Source organism: Panulirus ornatus, chromosome 43 (genome assembly GCF_036320965.1).
Source record: "Panulirus ornatus isolate Po-2019 chromosome 43, ASM3632096v1, whole genome shotgun sequence".
Taxonomy (NCBI): domain Eukaryota; kingdom Metazoa; phylum Arthropoda; class Malacostraca; order Decapoda; family Palinuridae; genus Panulirus; species Panulirus ornatus.
Window position 1 is genome coordinate 32,954,037 of NC_092266.1, and position 24,777 is coordinate 32,978,813.

Here is a 24,777-nt window from a genome sequence, read left to right on the forward strand (position 1 = left end):
GACCAAATTTTAGGTGGAAAGATGGAGTGAAAAAGATTTTGTGTGATCGGGGCCTGAACATGCAGGAGGGTGAAAGGAGGGCAAGGAATAGAGTGAATTGGATCGATGTGGTATACCGGGGTTGACGTGCTGTCAGTGGATTGAATCAGGGCATGTGAAGCGTCTGGGGTAAACCATGGAAAGCTGTGTAGGTATGTATATTTGCGTGTGTGGACGTATGTATATACATGTGTATGGGGGTGGGTTGGGCCATTTCTTTCGTCTGTTTCCTTGCGCTACCTCGCAAACGCGGGAGACAGCGACAAAGCAAAAAAAAAAAAAAAAATTGATATATTATATGCAGTGCCAACTGCTGTGTTTCAAGATTCAAGGAGGGAAAGTTATTGCTTTGTGATTACCTTTATTTCTGTTATCGTTGTGGCATTGGTATTTGATTTTCCTTAAAGTTTAGAAGTTAAGAGGTTTATTATGCCAACCACTTTTTCGTAAATATTTTCATACTTAGAAAAATACTTTAACTTGATTGATTCTCTTAATCCTGCATAGGTAAATATGGAAAAATTGAAGAGTGAGAATGTGAAACAGTTTTCTGGAAAAGTTGAATAGGAAGCTCAATGATATAAAACAATACAAGGTGAGGTTAAAGTGATGTGAAAGCAGCTTAACAATGCATCATAAGAGGTTGTCATGGAGGTGTGTAGCATTGTGTGTTTAGGCTGCTGAAAGAGAGGTATAACAAGGTAGAATGAAGAACTTGCAAAGTTGATGGAGGAGAAAAAGAGAGTATAGAAGATAAATTTGTCCAAAATTAGTGATGATTGGAGGGCAAACAGTGTACATTATAAAGTCCTGAATACAAAAGTGAAAAATATGGCATACATAGATAAATGGAATACAAATGAGCAACTTGGGAAAAATTATATGGGAATGTGAAGGAGAATAATGAAACTCTCAGAAGGGGATGAATAAAAGTAGAAGAGAGGTATGGTTAAAGAGCGTGAGTGCATTAGTTTAGGAAAATGCCAGCAACGAAGGGTGAAGTTATTAAGAGATGGAGAATATATTTTAAGAACTCATCGAAAATGCTGAAAGAAAAGAACCCATTGGCACAGTGGGATAAGAATTCTTGAGAGAGAGGTATTGATATATGGGAGAGGAAAATATTAAAAGGAGAAGTTAAGAATGACAATAAGGCTGTTAGAGAATGGGAAAGTGTGGGTATAGGTTGTGTGGATAGTGAGATGAAGATTGGGGAAACTGCTGTGGGGTGGATTTGAAAAATGTTTAGGGAAGCATGTAAAAAGTGACCAGGTACCTCCTGACTGGACAAATATAGTAATTGCAGTACTGTATAAAGGAAAGGGGAGTAAACATAACTGTAAGACTTGTAGAGAAACAACTCCATAGCATATTTGGCAAGGTGTATGGTAACATCATAAAAGATTATTTGAAAAGGATTAAAACCCCTTATTGGTGAAGAGCAGAAAGGTTTAGATAAGGGATAGGATGTGTAGACCAGATTGTTATAGTTCAGTGAGTACTGCAAAAGCTCTCAGTTAAAAAGAGTTATGTTAAACATTACTGGATAGTTTAAAAAACATATCATATAGTGATTAGGAAAGCTCTCCGAGAAGTTTTGTCTGTCATATGCATAAAGACTTTTCAAATATTGTTAAGGACTTTATATTTGACCTCGCAAATGCGGGAGACAGCGACAAAGCAAAATAATAATAATAATAATAATTTGAAGGCGTGCATACATGAGGGCAGTCAGTTTTAAGAGTGAATGGTATGAAATAGATGGGCAAATGCATCGAAGTTTATGATATTACCATGGCTATCTATGTTTTTATGGTAGGGCATTATGTGGGATGAGAGTGAGAAAGGGTGATTGTGGTGTAATACTTTATCATGGTGAAACACAGTGGAAATTGCTGCAATTGTTATATGCTAACAACTCTTTGTAATTAGTTAAATCTGAGGAAAGTAAATACAAATAAAAGTAAGACACTAGTTTATAATTGCAATTTCTTTATTGGAAACTGAGGATTAAAGATTATCAAGGATGGTTGCGGTAAAGCAAGAGTTGCAGGTAAGATCATGCAAGAGAGAAAAAATGGAGATGCATTGAAAACTCTGGTGAATGAAAAAATTATGAATGAAAAAATTATGTAGAGAGTGGGCAAAAAACTTGCATGGAGGAGTATATGTCCCAGCTCTGATATGTGGATATGAAACCCAATTTGGGATAGGAAAAAAGAAGAGCAGCAAGGCACAGAGAACTTGTGTAATATAGATGGAATATAAAATGAATATGAGAGACAGATATTTGGTGTAAAGAAATCATTAGAAAGGCAAATGGATGAAAGTCTTTTAGGATGGTACAGCCATGTAGAATGTATGTCTTGATAGATTGGTCAACATGAGGTACAGCACCACAGTACAAGGTACAAGGGGGAGAGATAGACTGTGGAAAAGATGGATAGATGCAGTGAGAAGATTAATTAAGGTTAGGGATATTGTAGATGAGAATGTTAGGGGCTTGATTGATGATTGGATGCTGTGGAATCATTTAATGTACAATGGTGTTGTGGTTGGAGATGTTAGTTTTGGTTGATGAATTAGATGAGTGTGTTTTGTGAAAAAAGTAATTGCTGAAAGGAGGTGAAAAAGGTAATTGGTGATGTAAGAGTGGAAATTTTAATGTGAGAAGTAAGGAAGGGTAGCTGCTGAATCAAAAGGAAGAAGTTAAAGGAAGATGGAAAGAGTATTTTGAAGAATTAGTAAATGTGGGAGAAGGTAAGGCAGCAGTTGTTACATGCATGGGTATGGGATATGGAAGGAAAAGGATACAAGTACAAGGGCCTATAGCAAGAAGGGAGGTAAAAAGGGCAATAATGATGCTGAAGATAGGAAAGGCACCTGGAGTGGATGGGATTACAGCTGAAATGCTGAGGTATAGAGGAGAAAGTATGATAAAGTGGGTGCGTTTGATATGTGATGTAGCATGGAAATAGAAGGTTTTGCCTTACTGGGTGAAAGCTATTATTGTTCTTTTGTTCAAAGGAAAGAGTGCTCAGGATGTATGTAGCAGTCATAGGGTAATAAGAGTAGGTAGTAGTTGGTAGGCAGCCACCAGCTAGGGAAGTATATTACTGGTACTATGTGCCTAGGTATTGGGAGGGTTAGTGACAGCTGAGTGGTGAGCCAGCACTTAAGTGGTTGTCAAGTTGCACACCTTTGACCCAGGTCGCTAACTTTTCTTTCTGCCTCACCTACATGTGGATTGCTGGCATTCTGTCCACAGACATACAATCTCACCTTGTTACACATAACACTTGATAAATTTAACTCACACAACTCATTTTTTGAAACTGTAGACTTTCCTGTGGTGATTGCTTTGTGATAGCCCTACCTTTTGGCAAAATGTAGGAGCAATAGAAAGAAGTGGTGGGTAGGAGCATTAACTGGGAGTATTAGGTAGAAGTAGTAGGTTGGAACATTAGGCAGGAATATCAGGTTGACAGACTAGGTAGAGGTAGTTGGTAGAAACATGAGATAGGAGCCTATGAAAACACTGCACTAGAGTGGCCCTCTGCCAGTGGCCCATTAAGGATGAAAGGCTGAGTGCTTTGTGATGGCCCTACCTTTTGGTGAAATGGTAGGAGCAATAGAAGGAAGTGGTAGGTAGGAATGTTAGAAATAGTAAGGAGGAGCATTAACTGGGAGCATTAGGTAGAAGTAGTAGGTTGGAATGTTAGGCAGGAATATTAGGTTGACAGATCAGGTAGAAGTAGTTGGTAGGAACATGAGATAAGAGCCTCTGAAAACTGCACTAGAGTTGACCTCTGTCAGTGGCCCATTAAGGATAAGAGGCTAGGGGCTGAGAAGCGGCAGTGGGAGTTCAACATTTAATGAAACTCTTATGCTATGGTCACCCCTTTGAGGGAGTTTCTGGGAAAAGTGTATCCAAGTGTTGTTGATTGATAAAGTAATGGAAGTGACTAAAGTGCAGAATAAGTGACAAGCAAGGGTTTTAAGGAAAGATAGGGGATGTGTGGATCAAATATTTGTGGTGAAAATGACTGTGGAAAAGTATCTAGCAAAAGGTAAGAAGCTGTATGCAGCTTTTATGAATCTGAAGAAAGTTTATGACAATGTCATGAGGAATGATATATGGGATGTGTTAGTGATATATGGGGTAAAGGGACAACTGTTGGATGATATGAAAGCCTTCTATAGAGTAGCAAATGCGTGTATAAGAGTGGATAGAGAGTTGAGTGAAAGTTTTGGTATACATGTGGATGTGAGGCAGATCTGTGTGATATTACTGTGTATTTTTAACATATACAGTACCCACCAATGAGTAGGCATGAGTGGGCCTGTAGCAATTATATAGATGCAATACACTTTACTTCACTTGAAATAGTGTTGGCATCCACCAGTGAAGTTGGCACCCTCTAGTGAGCAGTGGCAACTATGTGACATGTTGCATACCACATGAGCTTGCCCCAGTATCAGTTTAGCTGTTGTAAGAGATAGGAATGACTTGTGCTCCCTATGTATGCCCTGGATTTTTGTTGTCTTTCCCCTTTTCACACAATTTAGGAGGGAAATGAACCAGTTGAGGAAATTTCTGATATGATGGGTGTGAGGTTGAGGTCAGTACAACCATGGGTGGAGAAATTTAATGAATGGTGTCACTGCCACACTGACCCAAGTGAAATGCCCTGGGAAGTCCGGAAAAACTTCTCCACGTACTCAGGATGTTCTTAAATGTCAAATGGATGCAGATCCACACCCAAGTGCAAAAGAATTAAAGGCTTGAACCCTAGATTGCTCAGTGATGTGTTGGTAAGGACAATGTAGTACCACTTACATTAGAAATTTAAGTGCTGGACCTGCAGGCTGCATCCCAAACTGCTCATAACCCAATTTTTGCTAGGAATATGTGATGTGGGATATGGCTAAGTTCAGAAATGTCTCATAGTGTGATGAGATCCACCTTCTGTGACAGGTGACTGTAGTGGTGGTGTTTGGTCAATCAAGATGTGATCCATTTGATCGAAGTACTTTGCAAACACTGTAAAGCTCCCTGCTTCACTTATGGTATGGGTTTGTTTCGGTTATTATGGTGTTTGGGACCTTGTAGTGTTGCCAAAGAATGAAACTATGAACAGACATAGTTAACTTGAGCTACTGTGTGACCATCTTCCAGATTCATTAAAAAATTTCAAAGTCAAAGTGTTCATGCAGGATTGGGCTCTCTGCCACACTGTCAACCAAGCTATTGATTGCCTTAAGGAATGTGCAGTGGAGTTTTTCATTGACTGGCCCTGGAATTCACTGAATTTGAATCCAATAGAAAGCTTGTGGGCGCTTATGAAAATGAAGTTATGTAACAGAGATGCTTTGTCACTTCCTAAGCTAGAGGTGGTCATTTCTGAAATTTGGGCAAAGATGGACCCTAAATGGCATCATAACCTTGCTTATTCAGTTATTTTCCATTTCAAGGAGTGAGGAAAAGAGGAAAAGGAAACCAGTAACCAGTAACGTACTAGTTGGTGGTGAATACAGCTATCATAGTTTTATCTCAAGTTTATCCTTGATGGTTGTGCTGCAGCCCCCTTGTGCCCACTTCATTGGCAGACTCTATATATGGATGGAGTGATACAAGAGGTAAAAGGAAGACTCTAGAAAGGGGGTGAGGTATTTTGGCTTGTGACAAGTCTGTTTGTGAATGATACTGTATTGTTTGCTGAGAGTGAAGAGGAGTTGCAGAAGGTTGTGTGTTCTGTGATGTGTTAAAGTGTACACAGTTGAAGGTAAACGCAAGTAAATTTAAAGTAATGGTGTTTGAAAGGAAACATTGAAAGTATAGATATTGCAATACTCAAATAAGTGAAAGAAGAAACTGTATTAAACTCTCTTGCAGATATGGGGTGGAAAGAGTAGAAGAGGTGAGAAAATTTTAGCATTTAGGAGCTATCTTTGGGAAATTTGATGATATGGAAGGAGAGATAAGAGAGAGAGCAGTACACGATAGAATAGTCTGTGTCCTTTAATAGAATAATGAAGGGTAGAGGTATAAGTATGGAAGTGAAGTAAGGATTAAGGGACAGCATAGTCCTCCTGAGCTTGACCTATTCAGTGGAAATATGGACATGGAATATGTCAAAGAAGTTAAGAATCCAGGCTATGGAAATGAACTCTTTGAGAAGAGCATGTATTATGACAAGATGGAGTGAAGAAAGAAATGAGGGTGTGTATGAGATGTTTGGTATGGCAGGGGATGCAAAGAACTAGTGAGTGGTAGGGTGGGTGAAATATAATACTTTGAGGTGGTTTGGGCTTGTGGATAGATTGCAAGATGGGCAGTTTACAGTCGGAGTCAATGATAGTACAATTGAAGGTATTGATTTGAGAGGAAGACCTTTTCCACCTGTGACATGGGGAAGAGTACTGAAGGGAAAGAAACAGTGGAAGAATATGCAGAATAGGGTATTTGAGGGAGGCATGTAAGAATGGGTAAGTGGAGACTCTTTGCCATGGCCATCCCCTGACTGAAGTTCCCAGAGGGAATGGGCATCAGAGATATAAACAGATAGATAGATGAGTAGGTATTAAGATCTGCTTAAGTTAATGTGGAAGACCACTCACTGGGCATTGATTGAAGACAAGTATGTGAGTGATTTCAGTGTCTTTGTACTTAATCCACCCTATGAAAATGGAACTGGAAATGGTGATAATAGATTCTTAGAATCATAAATGGCTTATTACATAGGCAGATTATGTCAAAGTGATGTTCAGTTTGTGACTCATCTAGTTGTTTAGATTTTCATGTTTATTTTGATAGTGCTCATTTCATATGTGCATGAGTGAACAATGGAATTGGCTGTACAATATGTTTGAAAATTTAAAGATTTGGATTTTAAGAGCTTTTGTAAATTAAACCTTATATAATCAGAATACTTTGTTCCCAGACATTGGATGTGTAATAACTCACAAGATGATGTTTGTAAACCATAGAGGAAATATCTCTCAATTTGACATTGTGTGCACTATAACTCCCACATTAAAGTATGCTAAGCAAAGTGCACTAATCTTTCAACAGTCATTCATTCATTTTTTGGTGTACATCCTGCCAAAGGAAGTGGGTTAGTGTCGTTTTTGGCTGTGATGGTATAAAAAATCAATCCCATACATACTTGGTCAAAATAGAGAACTTATTAATTTTTTTGCCTTTTTATTGAACTGATCCAATGAGCTATAGTGTGACAGGTGCTCCTGCACCATGGTAGAGTGTCTGGTGTAGAGGAGTTTGTATTTATTGAACATTTTTAGTTACATACATGACAACTACTACAATATTCTTGAGGTGTCTCTTTATCAGGCATTTACAACAAACCCAAACTTACTGAGACACTTTTGAATACTGTTATTTGGTTTTCATTTTTTTCTTTTAGTGTGAACTGATGATGTAATACATTTTATAAAGATACTAAACAACTTTATCTAGAAAAAGCTCATCATATTAGTATATTGTAATCTCACCAATGTGGATGATTTTTAGAATCATGATTAAGTGTGGATAAGTATCAGAACTTATGTGTAAGCTTTTCAGAAGATGCATGACATGTATTTTCCATTTATTTTATCTTTTATATATTTTTGTGATTCTCTTGTCCTAGTAATACTCTGAGGCTGGCTCTGTTATTGAGCGCATGTAGTAACAGGGATGTAATGATGCAGGAGTGACTAGACATGCTACCAAAGAGAATGAAGGGTGTCCTTGTACTTCCTTGATGGATAGCAGAAAACAAATGTCACAGCATTTTGTTTAAATGGTAGATTGGTGGTAATATATACTTTAGATTCATAGGCCTGACCAAAATTTAGATTAATTAGGAATGTAGGTGCATGGTAACCTGGCAGATTCATTGCATAGCTTGGCCATACTTCTCTTGCACAGTGACATAATGATAAGATTTTGAGATTCATAGTAGAATTTTGGTAATGAATGAGTTGTTTTAGTGTTAGTAAGAGTGGTTTTCATATTTTGACTTTAATTCTGTTGTCTTATTACTTAAATTTAAAGCATGAATTGCATTTTGTAATTGTACAATTAATTTATCACAGAGAGGATGATATAGATTGTAAGGTGACTACAGGTAAAAATGCAAGGGACTTTTAGTATGCTCAGAACTACATTGCTATGTAAGCCTTAATGATGCTAGTGAAACATTAATGTATTGTGTATTTTATCAGTGAAATTTAGTAAAAGCATTTCATGTGATGCAGGTCTTACTTTGCAGAGTTTTCCAGTATTAAAGAAGGTAGTTTTCTCAAAAAAAATCTTTTTATTTACTTGCTTGGAATTCATATTTAGTATATGTTGGTTAATCAATATGGTGTATTACCGTTAATTAATTTCTAACATTTTTCTCACTGGATAAAAATATTTACTTCCTTTATTGCTTTTGCACGCTTACCGTAATGCAGCAAGCAAAACCTGCTGCAAACCCTGCCACAGCTCAGACCCCTGACTCAGCTAATCTCAAAGTCAATCAGGTATTCAGGATAGTGGGGTTGTTATTGGTGTATCTCTGTGTGGTAATTTGACTCAGTAAAAGCTTGGTAATTCATGAATTTACATTCCAGTATTTTTACAGTATGTATTTTTGAACTACAATAATCTTTTATGAATCTGCAAGAAGATGCTTAAATGTGGTTATGAAGTGGCTTAACATTTAATGGAATGTTTTCTTTGTGTGTTTGATACGTTTGTGTTTCACCAACCTCATGACTGCATTGAAGTTAATATTTTTTGTCCAAGAGGATATCCTGCTGTGTTTAAAGTTACATGTTTATGGAAAGCCATAATTTTTGATGCTCTCTTTTAAGTTTTATATGTATGGAAAGCTTTTATATATTCCTTAAGTGATGCACACCTCATCTAAAAACCAAATTAAAAAGTTTGGCTTCTAACTTTCATTTTGCACCAGTCTCTCCACTAATCTATATGGATTCATTTTTTGCTCTCTGCACTATATGATGCAATGCTGTGTTGTTTTTTAAATATATATATATCTGTTAGGAAAGGTGTTGCCTCTTTTTCCCTCATGTCTGATGAAAATTGAGGATTTTTGTATGTGTGTAATTACCTGCTAGAACAGTTGGGGAAGGGAACCCTACATTTTTAGGAGATGATCTTTTTTGTTTATTTGATTACTCTTTGTGTTGAAGGGAAAAAATGTTACACTCATGTTGCCCATCTCATCTGTAAACATACACCGTGGTTTAGCATATCATGCGTGCGTGTGTGTGTGTGTGTGTGTGTGTGTGTGTGTGTGTGTGTGTGTGTGTGTGTGTGTGTGTGTGTGCAATTACCTACTTGCACTGTTTAAGGAGAAATTTCTATGATTTTGAGGCTCCAGCTCTTAAACTTTCTCTAACATCATATAACTATTTATACTTCTGTGTTCTGTTCACAATTGATGTTTTGCCACTAAGTTTATTCCATTCATTCACTACGATTGTACTGAAAAAGAACTTTACAGCTTTTCTGACGTCTTTTTTTTTAATTTGAATGGCTTCTCACTTGTGTGAATATTCATAAGCTGGATTAGATAACTCTTGTGGCTAAAAGTCTTTTATTAATGTAAACTTATTTCTTGATTTTGCTGTATCTATATAGTAATGTATCTCAATTAATTCCTCCTGCAGTAAAAGGTCATTAGTCACTGGGAACATTGTTATGTGTTCTCACCTTTATGAACATTAATATATTGCAGGAGAGTGTCTTTTAAGACAGTGAACATTAATATGGCTTCTTTTCAGAATCAATGATTTTGTGCTCTATTAACCTACCTTTCTGGAAGGTCTTTGTGTATGTGGCCATTAATATTGCTCTCTCTTGAAATGAATATTTTTGTGGTTTTATGGCCTCTTATTCTTCTGTCTTTGCATCTTTTAAAGAATTTTTTTCTGTGTACATCATTAGAGTGGTTTAAAAATTTAAAAGTTGTGATTTAATTCACCTCTTACTTTTATCTCCTCCATGTTGGAAGAGATGTACACAGTTTCTGTAATACTTCTCGTGACTAAGGAACTCTTTATTGAGGTACATCTTTTGGAAGAGTCATGTACCTAGCCACCATATATATCTATTGTCCGTGCAGAGAACCTTGTTGCATTGTGTATGACAAGGAAAGAATAGAGGTCAAAAGTCACCAACTTCTAAAGTTTCTCTCTCGAATCATCCACCAGAGCTGCAACATTGGGAACAATTGACTGACTTCTCAGGCCCTCTCATCCCCAACAGACTGCATACTCACCCCGCTTTCCAAAACTCTTGCATTTCCCCCCCCTAACCACCCCATCCATAAATAAATTAAACAACCATGGGGACATCACATACCTTTGTGTGTGAGTGTGTGTGTGTGTGTGGACATATGGAGAGAATGAGAGAGGAAAGTTTGACAAAGAGGACATATGTGCCAGAGGTAGAGGGAACAAGGAGAAGTGGGAGACCAAATTGGAGATGGAAGGATGGAGCGAAAAAGATTTTGAGCTAGTGGGGCATGAACATGTAGGAGGGTGAGAGGTGTGCAAGGACTGGAGTGAATTGGAATGATGTGGCATACCAAGGTCAACTTGCTGTCAATAGACTGAACCAGGGCATATGAAACTCTTGGGGTAAACCATGGAAAGGCTGTAGGGCCTGGATGTGGATTGGGAGTTGTGGTTTTGGTGCACTACATGTGACAGCTAGAGACGGAGTGTGAATGAATGTGGCCTTTTTTTTTGTCTATTTTCCTGGTGCTATGTCACTCAAGCAGGGGGTGGCGATACTGTTTCCTGTGGGGCAGGGTGGCACCAGGAATGGACAAAGACAAGTGAGTACGAATAAATGCATGTGTATATATTTATATGGCTGTGTATATGTATGTATATGTGTATATATATATTATTTATTTATTTTGCTTTGTCGCTGTCTCCCGCGTTTGCGAGGTAGCGCAAGGAAACAGACGAAAGAAATGGCCCAACCCACCCCCATACACATGTATATACATACACATCCACACATGCAAATATACATACCCATACATCTCAATGTACACATATATATACACACACAGACATATACATATATACACATGTACATAATTCATACTGTCTGCCTTTATTTATTCCCATCGCCACTTCGCCACACATGGAATAACAACCCCCTCCCCCCTCATGTGTGCGAGGTAGCGCTAGGAAAAGACAACAAAGGCTCCATTTGTTCAATTCAGTCTCTAGCTGTCATGCAATAATGCACCGAAACCACAGCTCCCTTTCCACATCCAGGGCCCACAGAACTTTCCATGGTTTACCCCAGACGTTTCACATGCCCTGGTTCAATCCATTGACAGCACGTCGATCCCGGTATACCACATCGTTCCAATTCACTCTATTCCTTGCATGCCTTTCACCCTCCTGCATGTTCGGGCCCCGATCGCTCAAAATCTTTTTCACTCCATCTTTCCACCTCCAATTTGGTCTCCCACTTCTCCTCGTTCCCTCCACCTCTGACACATATATCCTCTTCGTCAATCTTTCCTCACTCATTCTCTCCATGTGACCAAACCATTTCAAAACACCCTTTTCTGCTCTCTCAACCACACTCTTTTTATTTCCACACATCTCTCTTACCCTTACATTACTTACTTGATCAAACCACCTCACACCACATATTGTCCTCAAATATCTCATTTCCAGCACATCCACCCTCCTGTGCACAACTCTATCCATAGCCCACGCCTCGCAACCATACAACATTGTTGGAACCACTATTCCTTCAAATATACCCATTTTTGCTTTCCGAGATAATGTTCTCGACTTCCAAACATTCTTCAAGGCTCCCAGAATTTTCGCCCCCTCCCCCACCCTATGATTCACTTCCGCTTCCATGGTTCCATCCACTGCCAGATCCACTCCCAGATATCTAAAACACTTTACTTCCTCCAGTTTTTCTCCATTCAAACTTACCTCCCAATTGACTTGACCCTCAACCCTACTGTACCTAATAACCTTGCTCTTATTCACATTTACTCTCAACTTTCTTCTTTCGCACATTTTACCAAACTCAGTCACTAGCTTCTGCAGTTTCTCAGATGAATCAGCCACCAGCGCTGTATCATCAGCGAACAACAACTGGCTCACTTCCCAAGCTCTCTCATCCGCAACAGACTTCATACTTGCCCCTCTTTCCAAAACTCTTGCATTCACCTCCCTAACAACCCCATCCATAAACAAATTAAACAACCATGGAGACATCACACACCCCTGCCACATACCTACATTCACTGAGAATCAACCACTTTCCTCTCTTCCTACATGTATACATGCCTTACATCCTCGATAAAAACTTTTCACTGCTTCTAACAACTTGCCTCCCACACCATATATTCTTAATACCTTCCACAGAGCATCTCTATCAACTCTATCATATGCCTTCTCCAGATCCATAAATGCTACATACAAATCCATTTGCTTTTCTAAGTATTTCTCACATACATTCTTCAAAGCAAACACCTGATCCACACATCCTCTACCACTTCTGAAACCACACTGCTCTTCCCTAATCTGATGCTCTGTACATGCCTTCACCCTCTCAATCAATACCCTCCCATATAATTTACCAGGAATACTCAACAAACTTATACCTTTGTAATTTGAGCACTCACTCTTATCCCCTTTGCCTTTGTACAATGGCACTATGCAAGCATTCCGCCAATCCTCAGGCACCTCTCCATGACTCATACATACATTAAATAACCTTACCAACCAGTCAACAATACAGTCACCCCATTTTTTAATAAATTCCACTGCAGTACCATCCAAACCTGCTGCCTTGCCAGCTTTCATCTTCCGCAAAGCTTTTACTACCTCACATCCAGGCCCCACAGAACTTTCCATGGTTTACCCCAGAAGCTTCACATTCCCTGGTTCAATCCATTGACAGCACATCGACCCCGGTATACCACATCGTTCCAATTCACTCTATTCCTTGCACGCCTTTCACCCTCCTGTATGTTCAGGCCCCAATCACTCAGAATCTTTTTCACTCCATCCTTTCACATCCAATTTGGTCTCCCACTTCTCCTCGTTCCCTCCACCTCTGACACATATATCCTCTTGGTCAGTCTTTCCTCACTCATTCTCTTCATGTGACCAAACCATTTCAAAACACCCTCTCCTGCTTTCTCAACCACACTCTTTTTATTTCCACACATCTCTCTTACCCTCTCATTACTTACTCAGTCAAAACACCCCACATTCCCAACACATCCATCCTCCTCTGCACTACCCTATCTGTAACCCATGCCTCACAATCTTTAACATTGTTGGAACCACTATTCCTTCACACATACCCATTTTTGCTCTCCGAGATAACGTTCTCACCTTCCACACATTCTTCAACGCTTCCAGATCCTTTGCCCCCTCTCCCACCCTGTTACTCACTTCTGCTCCCATGGTTAAAGAAGAAAGCTGATAGTAAATGTGAATAAGAGCAAGGTTATTAGGTTCAGTAGGGTTGAGGGACAAGTAAATTGGGAGGTAAGTTTGAATGGAGAAAAGTGGAGGAAGTGAAGTGTTTTAGATATCTGGGAGCGGATTTGGCAGCGGATGGAACCTTGGAAGCAGAAGTGACTCACAGGTTGGGGAAGGGGGCAAAGGTTCTGGGAGCGTTAAGGAATGTGTGGAAGGTGAGAACGTTATCTTAGAGAGCAAAAAGGGGTATGTTTGAAGGAATAGTGGTTCCAACAATGTTATATGGTTGTGAGGCATGGGCAATAGATAGGAGGGTGGATGTGTTGGAAATGAGATGTTTGAGGACAAAATGTGGTGTGAGGTGGTTTGATTGAGTAAGTAATGAAAGGGTAAGAGAGATGTGTGGTAATAAAAAGAGTGTGGTTGAGAGAGCGGAAGAGGGTGTGTTGAAATGGTTTGGTCACATGGAGAGAATGAGTGAAGAAAGATTGACAAAGAGTATACATGTGTCAGATGTAGAGGGAGTGAGGAGAAGCAGGAGACCAAATTGGAAGTAGAATGATGGAGTGAAAAAGATTCTGAGCGATTGGGGCCTGAACATACATGAGGGTGAAAGGCGTGCAAGGAATAGAGTGAATTGGAATGATGTGGTCTACTTGGGTCGACGTATTGTTAGTGGATTGAACCAGGGCATGTGAAGCATCTGGGGTAAACCATGGAAAGTTTTGTGGGGCCTGGATGTGGAAAGGGAGCTGTGGTTTCGGTGCATTACACATGGACAGCTAAAGACTGATTGTAAATGAATGTGGCCTTTGTTGTGTTTTCCTAGCGCTACCTCACATGCACGCGGGGGTAGGGGGATGTCATTTTATGTGTGGTGGGGTGGCGGCGGGAATGGATGAAGGCAACATGTATGAATATGTACATGTGTATATATGTTTATGTCTGTGTATGTATAAGTATGTATATGTTGAAATGTATAGGTATGTATATGTGCGTGTGTGGGTGTTTATGTATATACATGTGTATGTGGGTGGGTTGAGCCATTCTTTTGTTTGTTTCCTTGTGCTGTCTTGGTAACACAGGAGACAGCGATAAAGTATAATGAGTATGATAAGAATTATATATATGTGTTTACAAATGTGTATGGGCATGTATGTATTATGTGTGTATATGAGTGGCTGGGTCTTTCTTCGTCTGTTTCCTGGTGCTACCTCGCTGATTCAGGAAACAGTGATTAAGTATAGTATATCATTGTGAATAATAGATGTGTGTGTGTGTGTGTGTGTGTGTGTGTGTGTGTATACAACTTGCAAAATGCAAACTAATACATTATGCTATCCATTTTCTTTATGTCTGTTCATTGTATTAGGAAAAATTGCAGCAAATGAAGATGATACATGAGAATGAAACATCTTATAGAAATTATGTTTTATTGGGCATATGGGGAGAGTGGATTTGGATAAGTTATCCAAAGGTACAGATATGATTGCTGTGAAAGGAGGTTGGAAAGGCAAAGAATAGCAGTTGAAAGAAAAAGTATGGAGGTAGTGGGTAAGATAGCATGGGGTATTAGCAGATATATTGTGATCTAGCTTGATGACATGCAGTGAGGATTTATATGACTATTTAGCTGATGAGATAAATATATTTGTTGTAGTGTGGCTTCATAACCCCAAACAGTCTATCATCATTGTTCTTATGATCTTTCCAGATGAAGTAATTATTCAGAGAACCACTCTTAAAAATTTACATGATGGTAATACCTTGGTTTGAATTTTATCAGTGTCAGGGGCTTCACTTTGAATCTCATCAGGACATTACAATTAGGGGTAGCCTTCATATAATGTCAATTTATGATAATGTGGCCATTACTCAAAGATGGTCTTAGAGTGGTTTGTTGCAATTTAATTTTTTGCTTAAAATTTTAGCTATATTTTACTGGGAGTTCCTCACAGCTTTTACTATCGATTGAATTGGTCAGTTTACTTGCTTGAGAAATATCTTTTGCTTGTGGTAGTGTCATGATGTGTAACACTTCTGAAAGATTCCCTGTTTTTTAACACTGACTGAATATCTATGACTTATTTTCAGTACAGTAATTTTTTATGTTGATATTATTTAGATCATTTTTATTATTTAGATCATTTTTAGAAGCAGGTGAAATTGAAATAGGTTTAGGTACGTAGGTAGTAGTTGGTAAGCAGCCTGTGACCAGGGAGGTATATTACCAGTACTTCCTGCCTGGGTATCAGGAGGGTTAGTGACAACTGCTTAGTGAGCCAGCACTTTAATGGTTGTCAAGTTGCACTCCTCTGACCCAGGTAGCTGTATTTTCTTTCTGCGTCACTAACGTATGGACTACTGGCATTTGTCCACAAACATACAATCTCTTCTAGTCATATGTAACACTTGACAACACTTAAATCATGCAGCCCTGCATTTTGGCAAAATGGTAGGAGCAGTAGATAGTAGTAGTAGTAGGAACTTTAGGCTGGAGCATTAGGATGAAACTTTAGGTGGAAGTAGTAGGTAGGAACATTAGACAGAAGTAGTCATTAGGAACATTAGGTAAGAGCCTCTGCAAACACTGTTAGATTTGCCCTCTGTCAGTAGCCTGTTAAGCGTGAGGCAATAGAGGCTAAGAAGTGGCACTAGAGTTCTTTATTTATGGAGACTCTGTTGCTGTGGCCACTCTTTTGAAGGAGCTCAAATTGGAACAGGTGTCAGAGATACAGATAGATAGAATAGAAATAGTTGTGGTATGCTTGATGTTGTCCCGCAGGAGTTTTTCCTTTGTACGTTTTTTTTTTTAGACAAGCGTATGCTAAATCTTGTTTTAAAAAGTGACTAAAGGAATAAGCTTGTTTTCCTTCTGCAGCAGTCACATGGTTGGCTTAATGTGTTCAAATTGCCCTTACTATGGTCATGTGTTTTGTGGATGTTGCCTGTATCTCCATTTCTGTGAGGCTGCATTCCATTTTACACTGTGAAAATCTAGGTTTTGTTATTTGTCCTTAAAAGACGAATATTTTTGCATTCAATTAATTGATCTTTGTATGTTCATTAGAAATTTAAGGAAAGTTTTTTGTGGGAAAACTCTCATTGTATACTGTAATCAAATGATATCATAGTAACATGATAATGGAACTTAGATTGTTGCCTGAGACCAGCCTGGGATTGTTTAGGGAGTGCTGCATTATTGTGATATGCATATTGCAGTTCAGTGTTGTTTTTACATTGATATTGATATAGTTATGCTGTTCTCTTTTTTTGTGCAGTATGTTTTAGCTATATGATTAGTAAAGAAAAATTAAATTGATGTGAAGTCTGTGCATATTGTTAACTTTCTTTTAAGGGCATGATGTACATACAGTTATAAAAGCAGCATCCCTAAACATTGATCTATACCACTCATTTAACTTTTTACCTTGCATCTTCTTATGCACCTTTCGCAAATTAAGGAGGACGAACTAGAAAACAAGGTCAGGATAATTCTAAAAGACTTTTCTGATACCTTATTCTGAAGTGATATTTTATCATGCATGTTGTGTAAGCATTTGATGATAATTTTGTGCAAGTTAGTTTATGCTTGCTGTATTATTTGCACACCCAGCCCTTTCCTGTAGATTTTTCATATATGCAGTCTCTCACTGTATGTAAGATATCTTACTGGGTCATTCATTATGTAACTAAATTCCATTAAAGGATTTTGTTATGGATAAACCAATTAAGTACTTAGAAGATAGTCTAAACATTGCACAATATTTTGAAGCAACTTGCTCTGTGTCTTTACTTCAGGGTATTGGCATCAGTATGATTGATGTCTTTTTTTGATGTTGGAATGTATTATTTTTCTGATGTTTGCTCATTGCGTGGCATACCTTATCCATGAATTGCAGATTCTAGCTCTCCATATATATTTAGATACTGAGGTTCATATAAGAGTGTGTTCTACTTTTCTCATTAAAGATCTGATATGGATTACAGTTTGGTTTAAAGTACATGACATTTTTAAATAGAAATCATATGAGAGAATGGAATTAGTTAGTATATAAAAACCATGGATTTTGTGACTGGGTCATTGTATTAAATTCATGCATGGTATAGATTATTATCCTCTGTCAGATTTGTCTTTATTTATTTCTTACAAATTACTGATAGTATAACTTAATGGAATCAATAATAGTAATATCATAATATAAAGTTTTAGGTTCATTTAGGGATATAAGAGCATTAGTGTTTCTTATGAATCATATACTCTGTCTGTCTTAAATGATTTGTCAGGAAAGAAGAGCTATAATTGTTTTTTTTTAATAGATGAGATTCATATCTTTCAGCATTTAGCATCAGTTGATTCCAGAGCCCTTTTGAGACCACACCCACCATAGAGACCAACTGCGCCTATCATAATAACAGAAAATAGGCTTCAAAGAAAATGGTGGATGTGTATGCACCAACCATATCTGCATTTAAGTTTCTACTACAAAGTAGCTTTACAATCAGCACAGTCAGTAGGCATGGTTTACAGTGAAGACAATGAACAGTGCTGTATTAAAAGGTGTAGGATGGAGGGGAAGGGAATGTATGTATTGTTATCTGATAATCTTCATTGCAAACAGAATTTTTTTTTCTCAAAATGTTTTCCATACCATGAGATTTCTTTATAGGAGCCCAAATTTGGCAGAGGATTGCTTCATTTTGGAGGTGATGTACTAGAGGACCCTGATTGCTGACATGTATTGTTAGTCACTACTTAGTCATCAGGATTCCCAGTACTCTCCATGAAGTTTATATTTGAATTGTGATGACTTTTAAGGTTTATTCATATCTTATTGCATATTATATACCAATCACTTTCCCCTTATCATCCTTAATATATGCTAGGTCTGGATGATTAGCATGTCGTAAGAACTGCTGTTTGAATATCATTCCACATTCTAAGGCTCAAAAGTAATGTGCACAATTGTTTTGGGCAAGGGAGATATTCATGGGAACAGCTTATATTTCCTTTAATGCTTTTTTGTTTAGACAAGTTACCCTGATCTGTTCGAACCCTGTTTTTGTGATTGAAGAATTTAGCAATGGGATTGATTACTGCATGTTACTTACAGTTGTTGCTGTTTTTATCATTGCTTTCTCTTTACCATACCTTTGCTGCTTCATTTCTGCAAATACTTAAAGCTCTGCTTTTGTATATTCACATACTTGGATAATTATCAATGAATTTTTGATGAGTATGTTTTTTTTTTTTTTTTTTTTTTTTTTTTTTTGTCGCTGTCTCCCGCGTTTGCAAGGTAGCGCAAGGAAACAGATGAAAGAAATGGCCCAACCCACCCCCATACACATGTATATACATACGTCCACACACGCAAATATACACACCTACACAGCTTTCCATGGTTTACCCCAGACGCTTCACATGCCCTGATTCAATCCACTGACAGCACGTCAACCCCGGTATACCACATCGCTCCAATTCACTCTATTCCTTTGCCCTCCTTTCACCCTCCTGCATGTTCAGGCCCCGATCACACAAAATCTTTTTCACTCCATCTTTCCACCTCCAATTTGGTCTCCCTCTTCTCCTCGTTCCCTCCACCTCCGACACATATATCCTCTTGGTCAATCTTTCCTCACTCATTCTCTCCATGTGCCCAAACCATTTCAAAACACCCTCTTCTGCTCTTTCAACCACGCTCTTTTTATTTCCACACATCTCTCTTACCCTTACGTTACTTACTCGATCAAACCACCTCACACCACACATTGTCCTCAAACATCTCATTTCCAGCACATCCATCCTCCTGTGCACAACTCTATCCATAGCCCACGCCTCGCAACCATACAACATTGTTGGAACCACTATTCCTTCAAACATACCCATTTTTGCTTTCCGAGATAATGTTCTCGACTTATACACATTCTTCAAGGCTCCCAGAATTTTCGCCCCCTCCCCCATCCTATGATCCACTTCCGCTTCCATGGTTCCATCCGCTGCCAGATCCACTCCCAGATATCTAAAACACTTCACTTCCTCCAGTTTTTCTCCATTCAAACTCACCTCCCAATTGACTTGACCCTCAACCCTACTGTACCTAATAACCTTGCTCTTATTCACATTTGCTCTTAACTTTCTTCTTTCACACACTTTACCAAACTCAGTCACCAGCTTCTGCAGTTTCTCACATCAATCAGCCACCAGCGCTGTATCATCAGCGAACAACAACTGACTCACTTCCCAAGCTCTCTCATCCCCAACAGACTTCATACTTGCCCCTCTTTCCAAAACTCTTGCATTCACCTCCCTAACAACCCCATCCATAAACAAATTAAACAATCATGGAGACATCACACACCCCTGCCGCAAACCTACATTCACTGAGAACCAATCACTTTCCTCTCTTCCTACACATACACATGCCTTACATCCTCGATAAAAACTTTTCACTGCTTCTAACAACTTTCCTCCCACACCATATATTCTTAATACCTTCCACAGAGCATCCCTATCAACTCTATCATATGCCTTCTCCAGATCCATAAATGCTACATACAAATCCATTTGCTTTTCTAAGTATTTCTCACATACATTCTTCAAAGCAAACACCTGATCCACACATCCTCTACCACTTCTGAAACCACACTGCTCTTCCCCAATCTGATGCTCTGTACATGCCTTCACCCTCTCAATCAATACCCTCCCATATAATTTACCAGGAATACTCAACAAACTTATACCTTTGTAATTTGAGCACTCACTCTTATCCCCTTTACCTTTGTACAATGGCACTATGCACGCATTCCGCCAATCCTCAGGCACCTCACCATGAGTCATACATACATTAAATAACCTTACCAACCAGTCAACAAACAGTCACCTCCTTTTTTTAATAAATTCCACTGCAATACCATCCAAACCTGCTGCCTTGCCGGCTTTCATCTTCCGCAAAGCTTTTACTACCTCTTCTCTGTTTACCAAATCATTTTCCCTAACCCTCTCACTTTGCACACCACCTTGACCAAAACACCCTATATCTGCCACTCTATCATCAAACACATGAGTGTATGTATGTAGCACATATGGCCAGATGGATATATGAGTTCAAAAGTTAGTTGTTCTGCACATTTTTGGTAAAGAAATCATATAATTGTTAATATTTGACATGAAATTCCTTCATGTGAGAACACATTGGTCGTCCAAAAATGGTGCAGCATTGTATGACTATGTAGATACTGCAACTGAAAAATACCTTAAATTTTGTTTGTTAATTACTCTTGATAATTGCTGACCTGCTTGGATAACATATGCCGGCAGGAACACTAAGTTTAGGGTACATAGGAAAAGCAGAAATGGCCCTTTAGCCAATAAGGTTATCTGCTTAACATGTTTTCAGATACAATTTGCATTGCTTATTAGCAATGCTGATAAGTGATGATGGGCTGGACCCTCTCTTAAGAATGGTGCTGACAAGGAATGATAGGCTTACGTATCAGAAGTGCTGACAATTGATGGTGGGCTAGATCCTCATGTATCATCATTGTTGGCAAATGAGATACCCAAAGTTACATGCCATAATCACCCGTAAGGGCATGATACACTAATAGTTTCTTGTAAGAATGATTTGGAAACGTCTTGGAAGCAAAGTCAGGGGTTGATAAGAGGACAAGAGCTAAGGAAGGAGTAGTACTACTCCTGAAGCAGGAGCTATGAAAGTGTGTGATAGAGTATAAGCATATAGATTCTAGATTGATGTGGGTAAAACTGGTTTTTGATAAAAAATTTATATGTGATTTATGACAAAATAAGTGATATCTGGCAGTTGACGTGTTAACTTTAATTTTTGGGAAGCAGGTGTACCTATCCAACAGAAATTTCCATGAAATGTATTTCTGTTTACAGTACTATGTTGTTAACTGTAGTTTTTCAAGCCCTTTAGTTTAATGTTTGTTGTATATTTTGATTAGATTATATTCTATGTTAGAAATGTAACAAATCTGATCACAGTCATCAGCTTATTTGGTTGAAATTTCTCCCACTTAACCTCTGACTGAAGATATTTATGAAATATGAGGAGACATATACTAGCTCTGGCAGTGTTCTTTTTTCTGTCACATACAATGGAATTACTTGTTTTTTCTGGTTTAAATTATTTCCATACCCTGACAAGGTATATAAAAAAAAGACATATATATACCGCCCACTTATTTTGGTGCTCTTTGTTAGCAGAATGTGGTTGTTAGTGGACTTGTATTAGTAATTCATGTGTAATGATATGGTGGTCTGTGGTGAGAAATTATTTGAAGGTAGCAGAAATGTCATTGAGGTAGTTACACTTCACAATTTTTGGTCAAAGTATCATGCATTTTTTTGCCATTTTAATCTCTTTACAAAAATAAGTTTTAGAAATGAAATAGATTTGCCTTGCTACATATTAGGTCCAGATGAGTTCATGTGTGGTCTCACAAGGGCTTTAATATCATAAGATCCACAGTCCGCAAAAACGTCTAACAAGGGCTTTTATATAAGATCCACAGTTGACAAAACATTTTGTACCATATATTAAAGAATTCAAGCGTAAGTATCTTAGTGAATATTTTAGTTAATAAAGCATCAATGTAACTAATTGTATCCATAGAATGTCACTTTTAGTTTATTGATAGGCTGTATCTCTATCTTTTTTCAAGGACAGTTGTTATTGCCATGGTCAAGCTAATATGTTTGCTGAACTTAATGCAGATGCTTTATGTGTACTAACTGTTGTGTGTCTTCCCTCTGTTGCTTGTCAGGAGGTGATGGAGCTTGCTAAATCGCCAAAGTCTCCAAAGGTATTGCTAAGAATATTTTTGACTTCAGTTGATATATATATAAGATGCCAGTTTGTTGTTGCCCTCCTTCATATCACATCATTTTTTTCATGCAATATTGTTTTTGTTTCATATGACTTAAATTATCTCACCAAGATATTTTTCCTTACACTTATTTGGGTTAAGAAATCATTTTAGTTTTTAGCAAGCTGTTCAGAACCTTACCATTCAGGTTTTCTCTACGGCCAGAAATATAGATTTATACCGTATAATTTTATGCAGCAAACTGATTCAGTCTCCACTTAAGCTTTTAAAACTTTTGTGTGTGTTGGAAATATTGTAACTTAAAATACTGCTTTCTGAATCATGGAGCATGTCTACACCTTTGAGGTTTTTATTTGCTATATTTTTGGTGAGACAAACATTGTTCGTTACTTCATTGATTGACATATTTTTAATTATGATTGCTCTTTTATAAGCATGATTTAGGGGTCCAGGTTTCTAGCATCATTGTTGTTGTATTGTTTTCATTATTGGCAGTGACGTTAAAGGCAACAGCATATATACATATACTGCTTTCAATTTTGAATTTACTGAGCTTGTGCAACAGTGTTCCATGAAACAAAATTTATTGTAATAGGCCACTTTTACTTGTATGTGGACATTAGGTGTAAAGCATGTAAAAGTTAGTATACTGTTTTAGAAATATGCTCTCATCATCATCCCTTTTTAATCATAGTTTCATGTTCATGTGCAAAGGACATTTTGTCAAAACTGATGTAGCAGATTCATGACATGTGATCCATTGTTTCAATGTCATCTTGATCCTTGGCATTCGCAGATGTGTATCATTATGTTTTTACTTCGGCAAAGAGGTATTGCAGAGTATTCACCTTTACTATCAGGCTAGAAAAAAAGATACCTTTTAGATATTTTGATTGTAAATTAGAATGCAATATTTCTTACTTAAGGAAAGAGCCTTTTGAAGACTTGAGAAGGCACTTGCTTACTGGGGGTTTGAAGCATATATGAGGATTCTCTGTGTGTGTGTGTGTGTCTCTCTCTCTCTGTGTCTCTCTGTCTCTCTCTCTCTCTCTCTCTCTCTCTCTCTCTCTCTCTCTCTCTCTCTCTCTCTCTCTCTCTCTCTCTCTCTCTCTCTGCCTCTCTCTCTCTGCCTCTCTCTCTCTCTCTCTCTCTCTCTCTCTCTCTCTCTCTCTCTCTCTCTCTCTCTCTCTCTCTCTCTCTCTCTCTCTCTCTCTCTCTCAGGCTCATGCTTGTCCACAGAACTGAGCAACCATATAGCAATCCACACAGGCCATTGACATCATGACATAGATGTAAAGTGTTGTTAAGCATCATCCTTGCTATTTCCACTATTAGTGCAGTGAGGACTTAGTCATTGCTTGACATTTTTCTTTCATTTTTTGTCATTCAGAGATTACAGCTTGGTATCATTGTATTGTATCAGTGGGTTTTCCATAGATTTATCATATGCTATAATACCTTCTTTTCTCTGTGAACAGCAAGGATGTGGAATTTTCTTTCTTCTTTCTATAATCTTTCCACATTTAAGTGTCAGGTCTTCAAACACCTGAGGAAATTCATATCAGTTTCTACATTTTTTCATATTCTTGACACCTATCATCTGAAATTCCCACAGTTATTGCTTGTTTTTATCTCTATGATGTGAGCTACTGGAAAAAAAGTACAGTAAAAGTTCTGTTATCCATAAAACGAGATAACAAAATGTTCAGTGTATGTTTTTTCACTTCCAGTTGGCAACCTTCCAGTATTTAAAGAAAATTAAAGATATACTTAGAAATATTTCATATGTTCACACTGTGCTGCAATGATTTGTGCTCTCACCTCCTGGTGTTTTGTGGCTCTCTGGCATGGTGTTCTTTGCAGGTCATGTACATTTGTGTATTTTCTGTACCCTTGATTTCTACTGTGGACAGTGGCCCCTTTCAAGCATCATCAGCAATTATCTGACAGCTCCTCAAAGCCATCATCTAGCATGAAGCACAAGAGAAAATTCTTAAGGCTCAAAAAGAAAATGGAATTATGTAGAAGGGTGACTGAGGGCAAGTCCAAGGTGTCACTTATGAAGGACTTCACCGTTGCAGGACAACTATTTACATCACCACCAAGCAGCAGAAGATCGAGGCATTTAGTAGTGCTTATTTGCTTCCACATATTAGTATTTCCTCTGTGTGAAATATTTACAAAAGGGTAAAATATGTTAAGATGTGTATGCAGTAGAAAGTCTGCCAAAATTTTTGTGAGGGTTGACAGATGAAGTGAATGTGGGATCTGAGTTGAGTGCACCAAGTGCTCGTCAGCAGGTCAGTCTCGCAGGTACCACCATTGTATGTGGATCTGTGCTACTTGTACAATTTGGGTATATCTGGTAACGTGACTTTCCTACAA

At 38.2% G+C, this 24,777-nt stretch overlaps 1 protein-coding gene across 12 annotated transcripts in view; it reads left to right on the forward strand.

Moving 5' to 3' along the window:
- LOC139762542 (intersectin-1-like) overlaps positions 1-24,777 on the forward strand; it is a 382,245-nt gene that overhangs the window by 136,332 nt on the left and 221,136 nt on the right. For 5 of the 12 annotated variants that reach the window (XM_071687542.1, XM_071687546.1, XM_071687541.1 and 2 more), the window contains 3 exons: positions 8,503-8,571; positions 17,004-17,024; positions 22,330-22,368. The exons of 2 other annotated variants lie outside the window; for them this stretch is intronic. In XM_071687542.1, coding sequence (XP_071543643.1) covers positions 8,503-8,571; positions 17,004-17,024; positions 22,330-22,368 — 129 coding nt within the window. The remainder of the gene's footprint in view (positions 1-8,502; positions 8,572-17,003; positions 17,025-22,329; positions 22,369-24,777) is intronic. 5 more of the 12 variants (XM_071687544.1, XM_071687550.1, XM_071687545.1 and 2 more) reach the window with 3 other exon arrangements.